General features: G+C 34.0%; 1 protein-coding gene across 3 annotated transcripts in view; it reads right to left on the bottom strand.

The window, feature by feature from the left end:
- LOC126741554 (uncharacterized) overlaps nucleotides 1-15,693 on the bottom strand; it is a 136,375-nt gene that overhangs the window by 35,499 nt on the left and 85,183 nt on the right. The window contains exon 1 of one of the 3 annotated variants that reach the window (XM_050448017.1): nucleotides 13,645-13,746. The exons of the other annotated variants lie outside the window; for them this stretch is intronic. Coding sequence (XP_050303974.1) covers nucleotides 13,645-13,675 — 31 coding nt within the window. The 5' untranslated portion in view covers nucleotides 13,676-13,746. Of the gene's footprint in view, nucleotides 1-13,644; nucleotides 13,747-15,693 lie in introns of those variants that run through there. 3 annotated transcript variants of the gene reach the window in all.

The raw sequence follows: 15,693 nt of genomic DNA, 5'->3' as shown, positions 1-15,693 counted from the left end.
AGAATCTTCAGAGTAGTACATAAATGAATAATTGTAAGTATTTGACTACTAGAACCAAAGATAGCAACTTGCCAAAAAGAGACAAATTATTTGGTTTCTTACAGGCACTCCTGGAAAAAAATCCAATATATTAATTTCTACAGAATGGATTTTAGTTACTTCAAATTGGCATGGGGCTGCACGCTTGTAATAACACGAAAAAAAAAAGAATACAATCACCAGACTAAAGCTGTAAACACTTAAAACGCATGTTGCATGTGTGATGCAACATGGGTTGGGCTATAAAAATCAACATAAACAAACAATGTATATCAGCTTGACCCTTACGAGTTAGACTGCAGTTGGGGTCGTCTGGTGGCGTTGCATGTATTAGCAGAAACTGTTCTAGAAAAAAAATTGGTTGTCCTATGTAGCCCTACTCTGTCGCCTACTGCAAATGTATTCAGTCAACTCTCATGTTGCCTGTGTAGCGCAACATGCGTAATGCTACATTCTGCTATAGTCTTATATAAAGATTCGACAGACAAAAACTATACTGAGTAATCCAAGACGGGTTTAGGATATAATTACTTTCCAGAAAAAAACAAATTGGCAAAAAACAATTATCCGTCCGAACAGCTGTAAGTACGTAACGAAACGATATTTCGAGATACCGAAGTGTGTCTCCTAAACGCGGATCGTAGGTAATTAGTCTCTTTCAAAACGGTTACGGCACGCTGACATCTGCAAGGTTGTTTCTTCTTTTCCCAACTCGGACCAAGATAACTCTTGGCAGTAACATTGAGAGAAACTGTCTCCCGTAATAAGATAATATTAGACTTAGCCAGTTGATTTATAATCGTTTGTTAACACGCCACAGATCGGTTCCGTGGTTAAATTTATTCGAGGAGCCTATCGAGCATCTATTCAATCAGTTTAATGTAATTAAAATGATCGCACTTCCCACACGCTCATAATAACCTTTTCTTTCTAATTCTATTCTTAATAAAGGACAATCGGTTCTAATCGGTTGTTCTTTTTTATTGTCCGGCCCTGATGAATGGCACTTTAAAAAGTTCGTGGAGTCATAATTCACAATTAAGTCGGTTTGAGATTTCTTTGGTGAGGCTCGTCAAGCACTTAAGCCGTCGTTTAAATTAAGAGTGGATTTAATGGGGCCTATTGAAACTTTGCCAGGGTCAGGAAAAACAATCGTTTAGTGTGTGTTAATGGTGACGAAGAGTTTAAGCTGGATTTTTCAATTTGTTCTACTTATAGGGTTCTTTTTACACCAAGCATTCTCGTCATTTTTTCACTTAATTATTTCCTTTATGTCTTGATATTTTTGAGAATAACTTAGGGAACAGCGATATATAGAGAATATCCAGCTATTCTCTGGCATTCGGGAATTATCTCGATGGAGCAAGCGGCGGGCACAACTCGCGACATCTCGGGGCACAAGTGGGAGGTTAGCGAATAGTATATTACTATAAGGAGCCCTCGCCGCTAGGAGGCGAATTTAAGTTTGAATATTGGCGCGACTTTTAAATCGAAATAAATAGTAGGGAATACAGTTTGAATATGGTTTCTAGTAGTTTCAAGTCGTTACGTTTAGTGTGAGCTTGTGTAATAAGTCAATTGACAATTTTTGTGTTTCGAGTATTTTGATTTACACCGAAACGAACACGAAAAAACGTTACAATATATATTCATGAATAACAAAATCACCGAAGAAAACATGGAAGCAGTTTGACACGTCTATGGAGACCAGATCTTTGACAGTCTTTAGAGTAGTCCATAAATCAATAATTGCAAAATTTTGACTACTAGAACCCAAGATATTCACTTGCGAATAAGAGACAAAATATTTTGTTACTTACAGGAACTCCTGGAAGAAAAATTTCAAGTCTTGACTTTTAGTGAATGGACTTTAGTCATTTATGTTGATAAGACTTAAAGAGTCTTCAGAGTAGGTCATAAATTAATAACTTCAAAATTCAGAGTACTAGAATTTACGATATTCACTTGCCAATAAGAAACATATTTGTTGTTTCTTATTGGCTTTGCGTCTTTAGAGTAGGAAGTGAATACATTTTAGTTATTTCTTTTGAACAGACTGAAAGAGTCTTCATAATAGTACATAAATCAATTATTACATAGTATTGATTATTAGAACCCAAGGCATTGACGTGCCAATAAAAGACAACTTATTTTGTTTCTTACATTTTAGTCAAATCTTTTGAAAGGGCTAAAAGAGTCTTTAGAGTAGTATATAAATTAGTTATTGCATAATGTTGACTATTGGAACCGAAAGCATTGACGTACCTATAAGAGACAAGTTATTTTGTTTCTTACAGGCACTCCTGGAATAAAAACTACAATTACTTAACTTTTAACGAAAGAATTTCAGTATTTTTTTTCAGAAAAAATAAAAGAGTCTTTAGCGTAGGCCATAAATTAATAATTACAAAATGTTGACTACTAGAATCCAGGATATTAACTTGCCAATAAGGGAGTACATATTTTCTTTCTTACAGGCACATTGGAATAAAAACTCCAATGTATTGACTTTAATTGAATGGATTTCAGTCAGTTTTTTTTTTAAAGAAATAAAAGAATCTCTAGAGTCGTTTGTACACAAAAATAAAGAAGAAAAGAAAGAAAAGAACAAGCTTAAGCCTTGAAAAAAAATTATTAGTCTATTTTTATTATTTTTTAACAACAATAAGACTTTTAAAGATTTAGAGGTTATGTCCTATAATTCTTCGTCTAAACTGATAAACTCTTTTCAACTGACATTTAGGTCCTGGAGATAATCCTGCACTAATTGAATCCTCAAAATCAATCCTTGTAAACAGGGCTGTATTAAATAAAAATAGTCTACCATTTGATCCGTGGACGTAATAGATCTGCGCGTTGTAAACGTAGCTAATAACTCAATAGTTTTGACAGCTTTTAGTTTTTAACAGTTTGATAGTTTAGCAAAACTTTGACCACTACAATCATAATTAGAATAGAATTACCATAATAGAAATTTCTCTTCCAATTCCAATTTCTTGACTTGTAGTGAATGGATTTTAAATATTTATTTAAAAAAATTATCTTCAGAGTAGTTTATAATTTCTAAACCTAATGTTCCTGTCATGTTCATAATATTTATTTATTCTACGTGTGTCTTCTTACGTTTGTACTTCAGACTCAGTCTGTCGGCCATTTTTAGAGTTTTATCTATTCTTGATGCTTCAGTTGGTATTCTTCCACGAAGATCATAGACGCACTTGTTGAAGATTAGCTAGGGCTTTGAGAGCTAAGAATGTGCTGACGAACAAGAAATAAATTCCTATTCTGTCTAGTTTTTCATGAGTTAAAATGGTAACAGATGCGCTCGTCACGTAAAAGGCCTTACTTTAAAATGCCTTAAAGTATAAATGTTTCGTTCGTCGTATAACAGGTGCTTTTTGTAAAAGGCGAGGGCCGTTAAAAATAGCGCAAACAGTTTTCGTGAAACTCATGTTTCTACTTTATGAACTCTAAAAGTTGGAAAATATGAAAAGCTTCTCGCTTTACGGTATTTATACTTTACGATCTATAAGGTAGAGAGCCATAAAAATGCCATATTTTATAGTTTTAAAGAACGATTAATATGCCACGGCTGCAATCAACTTGAAAAGCAGTTTTGTTAAATGTAAATGTGGAAATAATGTACAGGGAATCCAACGAAGGCATTCGTTTTTAGGTGTTTTAATAATTCTGTATAGTTGCCGCTAACGATAATCTATTTTCTTTGATCTGAGCGGTATAGTCCGGGCGTTTACAAATGTTTATGTGCTGTATACTCAACGTATACCAATATTTTTACGTAACACAATGCAATGAATCTATAAACCCTATTTTGAGCAATTAAAAATTTCTTTTCACAATAGTTAATGTAATAATCGACATGTGAAAATCCTCATCCTTACTGAACTAATATTTATACTTTATTTGCAGGTGTTCATTTTACGAGTCCGGGTTTAAAAACTCCGATGTCATTTTTTTAATTTATATGTCTGTGTTATTATTTAGGTTTAGACCAATATCAAATGGTTCAGTAGAGTAGCTTCTAAGCTAGACTGCGCCATGTCATATCTTGTAGTAATAGCTCTTTACTGTATTTGTTATTGTATATTTTCAAATAAAAGCCATTATTATTATTATTATTATTATGTTTAAAATTTTTCAGTCTGGATCAATTACAGGTAGATTAAAGCGAGAAAAGAAAAAAATCCATTGGAGTAAGATGTGGAGAGCGTGCCGGCCCATCTGTACGCCCGAATTTCCCTTGTTAAAATCAAAATGTTAACGGTACAATAAACTCTTAACTATAATATCATTGTTAAAGGGGAATTAATGGATATTTTTGGACACGCGGCATAAAGCCACAAAATTGGCGGCGCATCCTGTGGATGAATGATTATCCGGTCAAATAAAACAAACGACAAGTAGTACGATGACATACGAGCCTCCGTTTAATTTAATATTGAGCCGCTCTAATCGAATTATAGTCCTATTAAATGAAGGATCACTTAAATGTTAATTCAATAAAAATGAGCAATAGAGGACGTTTAATTTGAGAGAATATTTATATTTTGGTTTCCTTCTTTCACTTTATGGGGCGAAAGCACGTCAGTCAATGCTGTGGTTCTCCTATTCGTACCTATTTTTAATGGAAGCATTAGCAAATATATAAATTCTTATTTGTATTTTATATTAAGAAAATTATTTGATCCAAGTTAGCTAATAATTTGCTTCTAATTCAATCAGTTTAGGTTTTTGTATTTATAATTTTTATTACATTTGCATATATTACGTGGAATAACCATATGCAATATTCTAACAATTCTTTAACAAAACCTCGGTTTTGTAACCCCCAATATCATATACAATGCTTCTTTTAAATTTCAAGATTTTCTAATATATATCAAAAAATAAATACTCATATATATTTTGATATACGTACAGATCGTGGAAAATGTAATATGTTTTGCTTACGAATACGATTCAATATATTGATATGCATTGAGATTTTTATTTTAGTCAAAATGCATTGCTTTTCGTGGATCTTTATCGTTTATATCAACATAAAACCGTATTTGATGCATGAGTTGCATCACAACAATCAAATTTCTTTTTAAAATTAGTGAACAACATAAATGAAATAATATAATAATAAAACTACGTTAAATAACGGGGTAAAACAGTTAAGATTCTACTGAAGATGTTAACATCGTTATCAAAACACGTATTGACTGGCTGATAAAACCTTAGGTGTAGTGGTAAGACCAGTCATCATCTAGATGAGTTTTTAGTCCTCCAATGCTTAAAGAATTTGAAATATGGCAGCTGTGATAATTGCTGACTCACACGTTGAAGTAATACGACACTCATAAGAAACAGAGAGTGAACTATTAGTTTTTTTGTTGCTAAATGTTTCAACTAATGAACGTTTTACATCATCTACTAATGCAAACGTATTTGGATTAATCTTAAAATGATTATTTGGATTCTTTCAGTTTGATTACTCCTTGGCCTAAAAGTCTTCTAAGACTGAGAAATTTTTTAGATGATGCAAGATTCATTTTAAATTGACATATACAGGCTTCTTTTGCAATCATTACTTCATCAAAGTTAAATTAATGAAACCTTAAAATTATAGTCTAACTAATCATAAAAATTGATATATACAGGCTTCTTTTGCAATCATTACTTCACCAAAGTTAAATTAATGAAACCTTAAAATTAAGGTTAACTTCCTAAATTTGTAACTACCGTGAACATAAAAAGCTGCTATGAATGAATGAAAACTCTGTTTTATGGAAAGAAAAAGATACATCGCCACAATCACTTATCGATTTGTACATTTTTCCTCGCATTGCATTCATAAATATCTAAACTTTCTCTAGTTACTGAAGATTGCATAGAGTTGGTTTATATATCATATATAAGTGAGTTAGTGAAGGCGGGAACAGACTAAGCAAACATTGTTGAGCAACAGTTGATCAACTCGTGAGTTGGCTCAATTTATACGTGTTTAAACTTTTAAACATTTAAACTGTTGCATGATGTTCGCTCCCGAGGCGGTACATCAAAGGAAATGTTGACCAACAGTGCGTCAACAGTTTCGCCGGTGTATACGTGCGCAAACTTGTCAATATGCATTTAGTTTAATTCAGGCATTCGAGAGCGGTACATCGGCAGAGTAACGTTCAATTCATTTGAAAATGTCGCACGATTGGTCAGAAGACCAAGTTCTAAATTTGATAGAGCTTATAAGGGAACATTCAAATATATGGAATCCCGAAAATGAAGCTTATAAAAACAAAAATAAACGAACTGACGCATTCAATATTATAGCGACCGTTCTAGAACTATCCCGAGAAGAAATTGAGAGGAAATGGAAAGTTCTGCAAACCCAGTTTAGACGGGAATGTGCAAAATCACGTCACAAAATCTGGCCAAGGAAAAAATGAATTATACGTGTCCCGTTGGTTTGGATATAAACATTTAATGTTTTTAAAAGACAAGATTACACCAAAACATACAAGAGATACTTAAGAACAAGTAAGTAAACTTTTTTATTTCTTTATAATGAAACATATTATTTTATTCCATTCTGTCTTGCCAAGGCAATTTTCCATGGCCTGAAAAATAATATACAAATTGTTCTCGAACTTCCTGTGCTACTCTGGTTGATTTTCTACCAATTCTATTTAACTTCATAAATGTAGATGAAGGTTCTGGTTCGTTTCGCCAAGATCCATGAACCAAAATGCCCGTTGAAACATCTTCATTGTCATAGGTTCCAGGGGAAGCATAACAGCCCATGATTGTTTTAGTATTTTGTAAAAAAATATGTAAGTAGCAACATGTAAGAACAATTATTTCAGCAGTAGTAGGTTGCAAAAGCAAGGGCTTTCGCAAAACTCGAAATACAGACGACATAACGCCAAAAGCATTTTCCACTACTCGTCTTGCTCGCGATAATCTGTAATTAAATGTGCGTTGGAACGTCCCCTTCAAATGTTCGCCGGGAAATGGTTTCATCAGGTTCTCCTGTAGAGGAAACGCATCGTCGCAAACAAATACAAAAGGTGTTGTTTCGTCCTGTTGTCCTGGCAGGAGTTTTTCAGCTGGTAAATTTAAAGTCCCATCATTTAGTTTTCTCGCGAAAAGTGTATTTTTAAAAACACCACCATCTGAAATTCGTCCTTGACATCCCACGTTTACGTATAAAAATCGATACTTTGCATCTACTACTGCCATAAGGACAATACTGAAAGTGCCCTTGTAATTATAATATTCGCTTCCACTTCTAAAGGGGCATTGTAGTACGACGTGTTTACCGTCAATGGCTCCTAAGCATTGAGGAAAATTCCATAAGTTTTCATAGTCATCGCAAATTTTGAGCCACTCTTCAGGTGAATCTGGTAACTGAAAAAAAAACATTATTTAAAAAAAGGATATCCAACTAAGACCGCAATTGTTCATTAAGTGCCCTATGACCTCCCAACATCTAAATATGTACTCTGCATATTATTATTATACCCATACTATAGGCATGCATACTTTGTTTCGGGACTTGGAAAACACGCAATACGAGGATTCATCAGAAACCATCCTTACTGAAGGTTCCTCAAACATTCTTCAATTACAGCAAGCAGAAACACCTCATGACACAGTGAAACAGTTGGCAACAATAAGAAAGAACAGTTCTGGAAAGCAGTTAAGCCCTTCGGATCCTCATAATATTGGAATAGAATCAGAACCGTCACAACGAGACACCGTAAGGCAGTTGGTTCCAGTAGGAAAAAAAACCTCGGGAAAGCGCTGTTTTCTGAGTCTGCCATTCTTAGTTAGATGTTGGTTCATAACTTTACTGAGCTAGCTCTGTAAAGTCTATGACGTTATCATTGGTGTTGATGTCTCTTAAATTATTCTTAAAGTAGTTTCCAATTAATTCCTCTTGAGTTCGTTTATATTGGTTTCGACTAGAACCGCTCGAAAGTCTTTGGTCTAGTATTTAGACAATAGAATTTTGCTTCTAAAGCAATACAATATACAGGGTGTTGATTTGAAAACTTCCCACCACGGATTTATCGAAAACCACTGTTTAAAAAAAAACGCCGAAATACGTCAAAAGGTTTGTTAAGGGGGACAACTTTCTAACCTAAAATGACTTCACCCCCTTTCACCATCTGCCCCCCAGGGTTATCCCCTTAAAAATTTTAAATGGCAAGGGGTATCGAGCAATAGCTTGTTTAAAAGGTCTTTCAAAGTCTTTTATTTTGACGTTTGATTTTTTTAAATCGGTCGATTTGTTTTCGAGAAAATTAGAAAAATCTTTGTTTATCTTAATTTGTTCAGATAGAAAACAAAAACATGAAAATATCAGTTTTTATTTCAATAAGTGTTCAAAATGTGGCCGGTTTTTGGCCAAACAATGATACATGTTCAAATTCCTGACGGACATTTTCAAAAACATGTTGTGGGATATCATTGCAGCTGTCGATGATGCGTTGACGAAGTTCATCCAAACTTTCAGGTTGGGGAGTAAACACACTAGATTTCAAATGACCCCATAGAAAAAAGTCTAACGGCGTTATATCAGGAGATCTAGCAGGCCATTCTATAGGCCCCCTTCGCCCTATCCATTTATCTGGAAACTCGTCGTCTAGCCATTGCCGAACGGGAAGAACATAGTGAGGAAGAGCGCCGTCTTGCTGGAAATATATTTCAGCCTCATCAAGTATAGGGTTACCATCATCATCGATTTGGTTTTCAATGGATTCAGTGATACGCGGATTGATGGTATTTTCCAACATATCCAAATAAATGTCTCCATTTAAATTTCCGTTAATAAATAATGGCCCAATCACTTTATTTTCTAAAATGCCTGCCCATACATTAATTTTTTGAGGGTACTGGCCTATGCCCTTCTACAAATGCATGAGGATTTTCATTGCTCCTTTTATTTTTCATATCTACAGTTATGCTTATTAACAAATCCATTTAGATAAAATGTGCATTCATCGCTGAAGCAGATATTCTTTACATGAATAGTATTATCATTAATCGCTTCAGTCATTTTTTCACAAAACTCAACTCGCCTATCGAAATCGTCTTCGGGTAACTCTTGCAATATTTTCATTTTGAATGGATGCAATTTATAAAGTTTGGTAATTGTGTGAACAGAGCATAATGAAATACCAGTGGCAGCAACAATTTTGCGTAATGAAGTATTAGGATTTATTTCGAAATGACCCAAAACTTCAACTTGAGCGGCTTCCTCCAAAATTCGCCGATGATCACGTTTTTTATTTGCAACAGATCCAGTTTCAGTAAACTTAGTAACAAGGTCCAAAACATACCTATGCGAAGTTATCTTCTCCGGATGTCTGGCGTTAAACGTGACGGCAGTTTGCCGAGCACATTGATTGTGGGCACCATAAATTAGAATAATTTCCACTCTTTCGGCTAGTGTGTAAACCATTTTGGAAGTAAAATCTTCAATTCAATAAATAAATTTTCACCATTCCAAGACTGTCACAAATGTAACTGACGGCAAAATAAATTCTTTATTTTTCTTAACAACTATAGTTATTTATAATTTATAATATATATAGTTATTTTTAAGCAGGTATAACAAATAAATACAGTTCGCCCAAGATATCTGTGTTGATGAAAAGAATACGAAAAAAAATTCAGGTTGTTTCATTTAGTTTTTTCCACGTCTAATCTTCGGAATTGCTGTTTATGTTGGTAGTTTCCGTTTTAAATTATAAACGAATTGTAGATTTGGCAAAAAAGCAAAAGATTTGAAATCATCTAGCGGTTGGTAACACTGTTATTTTCAATGCCAAACCTCCATTTGACTTGTCACTTGTGGATCTTATTGCGCTTTTCGTTATAGAATACCATAAGTTCTAAAAATCCCTATTACGTTATTTTTAGTTATTACTATAAATGACGGATTTCTAACAACAAGACCCTGAAAACATACCCACACACACAGACCGGAGTGCCACTACAAACGCCGGTAAATCATTTTAAATCAGTTAAACAATAATTGGCCAGACCGCACGTAAAACCGTTTACAAACAAAAGCACGTTGAGGCACGACCCCCGGTCTCACTAATTACGTGTTTTATCTGTAGATGTCGCCCGATATTATCGCTAAACGTCACGTATCGCTAATAAATTCACCCGGTTTCGTTTCCGGCGGTGTACCGGGATGCGGGAAAAGGGTGAGAGGTCTTTTCCCGACGAAATTGTCCGGATGGAGTTGAATATGGGAGACACAATTGGTTTTTTGTGGATTTCAGGGGATTACGTGAGGAGTATGATCATGTTTTATGTATAAGAAGCAGGAATTCTATTATGACTTTTCAGCGTGCCTCTAATAATTCTAGTAAAAACCGAAAAGTCAATCAACACGCATTTAGGTTAATAATATAGTATCTTAATAATAAGTACTCACCGAATCTGAGTACTTACCTAAGTACTCAGATTCAAGCGATAAAACTTTAGAAAATGATAAACAGGCATTAATCCCAATGATATTAAAAGTAAGGTTATGTAGCATGGATAGTTGTCAGCTGTCACCTTAACGACTTAATTCAAACTGCGCTTTTTGATGTTGAATTCCATGAGTTTAAAATAACGTAAGGAGATGGGAACAAAACCGAAAAACACTATTAGAATATAGACAATAAAATAATTATTGTCATAACAACATCCTTTGGATGTGGGTGGATTCCCTTTTATGTGACGTAAGAGGAAGTGCGAATAAACATAACTTTACTTTTCAAACAAAATTAATTTACTTTTTACAAGTAGGGCTTTACTTATTGGCGTTAATTGGTTCGGTTTCTCTCAGAAAGTTATCTAAAATTGGAGTGAATTGTAAATTAATTTTTTTTATTAAAACCCTATTTAGCAGATCCATAGTGTTTTATTTTTGGCACAGATTATGACCCAAAGAATACTATCAACAAATCTATTTCTGTTTTTTGCAAATACCTTCGGAAAAAAAACAAAAAGGACGAAATTAACGGAGCCGTTATTCTTCTATGTCGTATTTACGCTTTTTATCAACATTTCTTCATGAAAATGAAGCAGAGTAAAGATTGGACACGATCTCTTCTCACTTTGTTATTAATGGGTTACTATTTGCTTACATTAGAAGACCGTCTGCTTCTAATTGTTTTAAGTTCAACTTTTAGTTAGAGAACAAAAGGAGTTGTTAGATCTGATGGGTAAGGAGGCTGAACCAGTAAACCAGAGTTCAACCCGTAAACCATAAATCTCCTACACATAATTTAATTAAATTTGTGTGCATCCGCAAACTGTTTAAGGTTTTTGCGACCGTACAAGAAATCCCACTGAGCCAATTTCTCAATTTTTTACGACCAAACATAAAAACCTCTATATCGTAATTTTTTTCTTAAAACGAAATATGCCGCATTGCCCTTTTGACCAGGTATAAACAAATCGAGTTACGGGCTTGTTTTGACGCCCAAACACGTACAACTTGTCGCCCACATATAGGAATTTTGATACCTACGGCTCGGCCTGAATGTTGAATGGGCTTTAACTAAAACTCGTTCCATGTGTGGACGTAACGGTCTTTTAGAGAAATTAAGGTACCACCAGTAAGGTAGGTATACAGATTCGACATGAGATAAACGAGGTTAAGACAAAACACTTTCTATAGATAGTATAAAATGTAAATGCTGTCGCTATTACTGTTTTTAATCAGGTAATGAAAATTGAACTTTTTGGAAATTGTAAGCAGTTTGGTATCATCACATTCAGATTCACACGATTTGTTGTCGGTTGACAACTGGCAATGGAATTTGAATTCATTTTCATTCGTCACTCTTTCAAATATATTGTTATCAGAGCCGGTTTAATGTGATTTCCAATTATCAAATCTCTTTCATCGTAATTACTAATTGTTCGAATTAAAATGTCTAATATTGTACTTACAGTACCTTAGGGAATTAGTGTCACTATCACTGTTAACGTTAAAACCGTCAATTGATTTGACTTAACATCACTTGATTTAACATCGCTCACTTGACTTAACATCAAGATAGTGGTTTTTGGTGTGTCTGTTACTCTTAATGTCAAGTGTCACTAATTAGTTGATTCGACAACAAAAAACGCTGTTTTGATGTTAAAGAAAATTAAACTTTTTGGAAATTGTAAGCAGTTTGGCAGCATCGCATTGATGTTTGGATTCACATGATGTTTACTTGACAGTTGACAACTGCCAATGGAATTTGAATTAATTTTTATCATTCATTGTCACTTCTATAAACAAATTGTAATCAAAACCGGTTGAATGTGATTTCTCAAATATCTTTGGTAATTATTGGTTGTTTGAATAAAAATGTCTAATATCGTAAAATTCCCTTACTGTTGTTACGAATTAGTGTCGCTGTCAACGTCAAAACTGTCATTTGACTTGTCACCGCTCTCTTGACTTAACATCAAAACAGCGCTTTTTGGTGTTACTGTTACTCTTAATGTCAAAACTCTCATTTGAATTGTCACTAATCAGTCTATTCGACAACAAAAATTGCTGTTTTAATGTTAGAGAAAATTGACCTTTTTGGAAATTGTTAGCAGTCTGGCGGCGTCACATTAAGATTCACACGATGTTTACTCGACAATTGACAACTGGCAATGAACTTTGAATTCACATTCATTCATCACTTTTGTAAACAAATTGTAACCAGAACCGCTTGAATGTGATTTCTATTTATCGAATCTCTTTGGTAATTACTGGTTGTTCAAATGAAAATATCTAATATCGTAAAATTCCCTTACTGGTTTTACGAATTAGTGTCACTGTTACTGTTAACGTCAAAACTGTCATTTGAATTGTCAATCAGTTGATTCGACAACAAAAAGTGCTGTTTTGATATTGTAATACACGATATTCATTTGATAATTGACAACTGGCAATAGAATTTGAATTCATTTTCATTCATCACTTTTGTAAACCAAATGTAACCAGAACGGATTGAATGTGATTTCTTATTATCAAATCTTTTTTTTCATATGAAACATGAAGTGACATTAAGAGATGAATAGTGAGAAATTTATTACTTTATTAGACTTTTATGTAAACTGCTTGATTTCTCTTCACGTCTAACATCACTGATTAAATTTCTTTAACAGTTGACACATTTAACGTTGATATTGGACCTAGGCTGATTGACAACGTTGCATTCGGGTTTTTACCTAAATTACTCGATTTCCACTCACGCTGAAAATATATGAATGAGTTGATATTGACAGTTGACAGGTCAAACCAATGCAACGTTGCCAAGAATTCCGTCACGTTACTTAATAATAAAGAAACGTTTCTGAATAATAAATAAGGCATGTTAATGAGTTTAAAACTGCCATTAGTGTGTTTGTTTCAAATTATAAATAAATCGATAATAAAGTTAAAAATAACGCGATTTCTTTGTCTTTCTTTTTTTTGGGGGCACATCTGGAAGTTCGGCCTGTCCGGAAGAGAAATCTCGTAAATATTTTTGAGCTAATGGACCGAAAAAGCGACGGAGGCGATAAAAAGTGTGCTTTGAATGGGCTTAACTAAGTAGAACTAACCTTTTTTAGTATGTATTGCTTTCCTGTACATATTTTGGTTGACATGCACGGCTAATATAAAAAGAACTCAGATTAATAATAAATATACTTTCTAACGTTATTATCTTGGGAACATACAAAACCGAACTGAATTGGATTCTTTCCAGGCATAAAAACCACCTCGTAAAGGTCATATTAAAATTTTATTAGTCGTTTAGGTCGATAGGCGATTTGTAGTTAAGCAAGGACAAACATTCTTTATGGAAAACTTATAGAGGATTTCCAGTAAATTATACATATTAATGAACAAATTAACGTGATCCAATTTTGAGGATACCTCAATGAATCATATTTTCATGATGTGAACCCAACCGCGATAAGCGATCAGTACTTTTTGGTGCTGTTATATTAAAACGAAATTTAAATTACGCACCAAATGATACAATCTGCTCTAAGTGTAAAATCAAATCCCTCGATAGATTGGCAATACTGACCGGCATAAAAAGGTGAACGACAAATGACTGAAACCGCCACATCATAATTTCACTTAACTCATCGTTGCAGTATGTCAACTGTCACTGTCATCTGTCAGTATTTATCAAGATATCCAACTGCAATTTATTACAGTAGCTAAATAAAATGGTCAATTCAATAACGCAATGTCTGCACACGCATCAGTGCAGGGTCGGTGAACGTTTTGCGGAAATCTCGTCGGTCTGCTTAGTTAGCATTTTCAGTCCGCCATCACCGTTTCGCAGATGAGACTTTATTAACCGAAAACATGCAATTTAGAAACCCCATAACTTACTGAATTTAATACGTACTTGCGTAAATCGAATGTGAGTGGAATACTATTGCATCGTTAAACCATATTTGCGGCCTCTTATATCAGATGAAACCAATACGACGCGTTACGTAACGTACAACAGTAAACAGGTTTGCCTGTGTGTTGCTTCTAAAAATTTAAAGTACAGCCCCTTGGCAGTCTGATTTCTCAATGATTTATTTAAAAGCTAAATACAGTATTGGCGGTAAAGAGGCCATTTATTATAAATGTATTTGCAAAAAGGCTCGTCCGCGACAAAATAATACAGGAAGTAGCCGAGTCGGTTTGTTGGAATAAAATCTCGCTTCGGGGCGTTACTTCTTGGAGAAATGGATGTTTTTACCGTCGAGCTTTTAACCGATAGATTTTAAATGGTTTTCAGCGTCTCAGAACATCAGTTTTTATTAAAAATCATTTGATGTTGGGCGCCAAAATGTAGGTCAGTTTCTTATATGAGACAAACCTAAGACTAGGGCCCAATTATATTTTCCTGTTGGGAACACTGCTCAATAAACTTGGCACTCTGATTTAAACTATTTAGGCTCCTAATCCCAGAATAAATCCATCGTTGTCACCTTTAAGTTACGGTAAAATATATGTTGATGATAATATTATTAGCTGTTACATTAAGATTTAAAATCAAATTACGCGCCAAATATTCAATTTCTATATCTAGTCCAGCATACTTTCTTTTAAATCTCTGTTAAACTTGGTCAGCAAAAGATATTATGTTCTAAAAATTGCGTTAGTCTGGATAATAATTCTAAAGGTAGGTTGCACAAACAATTAAATTATAATGCCCAAACAAACATGGACATCAAAGAAATGGAAAAGCTCTCGGCTGATAAGGATAATTTCTAAATTACGCAAACACAGTGATTTAATAAATTTGAAAATTAAAAGCCTGAAGGCCTCCTAAATAAGCACCGTCATAAAGGTGTCAATATGAAGTGCTAGCAACTAGGAAAAAAACGGTCAATTCTTTGTAGGAAAAATCAACAAAAGTGGCTTTAATAAAGAAAAATGGTGATCTGAAAAATGGTGTTATCATTATATGTAGTGATATTTCTAATTACAAAAAGCAAATTGATGATCTGAATGCTCTGAGCAGAAGTATCAAGAAAATGAATCATACATAACAACTAACATAACAACACATCTATTTGTAGTGATTCCAGGGCTACCTTTCTAATCTTTTATCTAATAATTTACACTTGAACTGCTATATCAGGTTATGTCTATAG

Source organism: Anthonomus grandis, chromosome 10 (genome assembly GCF_022605725.1).
Source record: "Anthonomus grandis grandis chromosome 10, icAntGran1.3, whole genome shotgun sequence".
Taxonomy (NCBI): Eukaryota; Metazoa; Arthropoda; class Insecta; order Coleoptera; family Curculionidae; genus Anthonomus; species Anthonomus grandis.
Note: the sequence above shows the minus strand (reverse complement) of the source record. Positions and strands in the feature narration are given on the sequence as shown.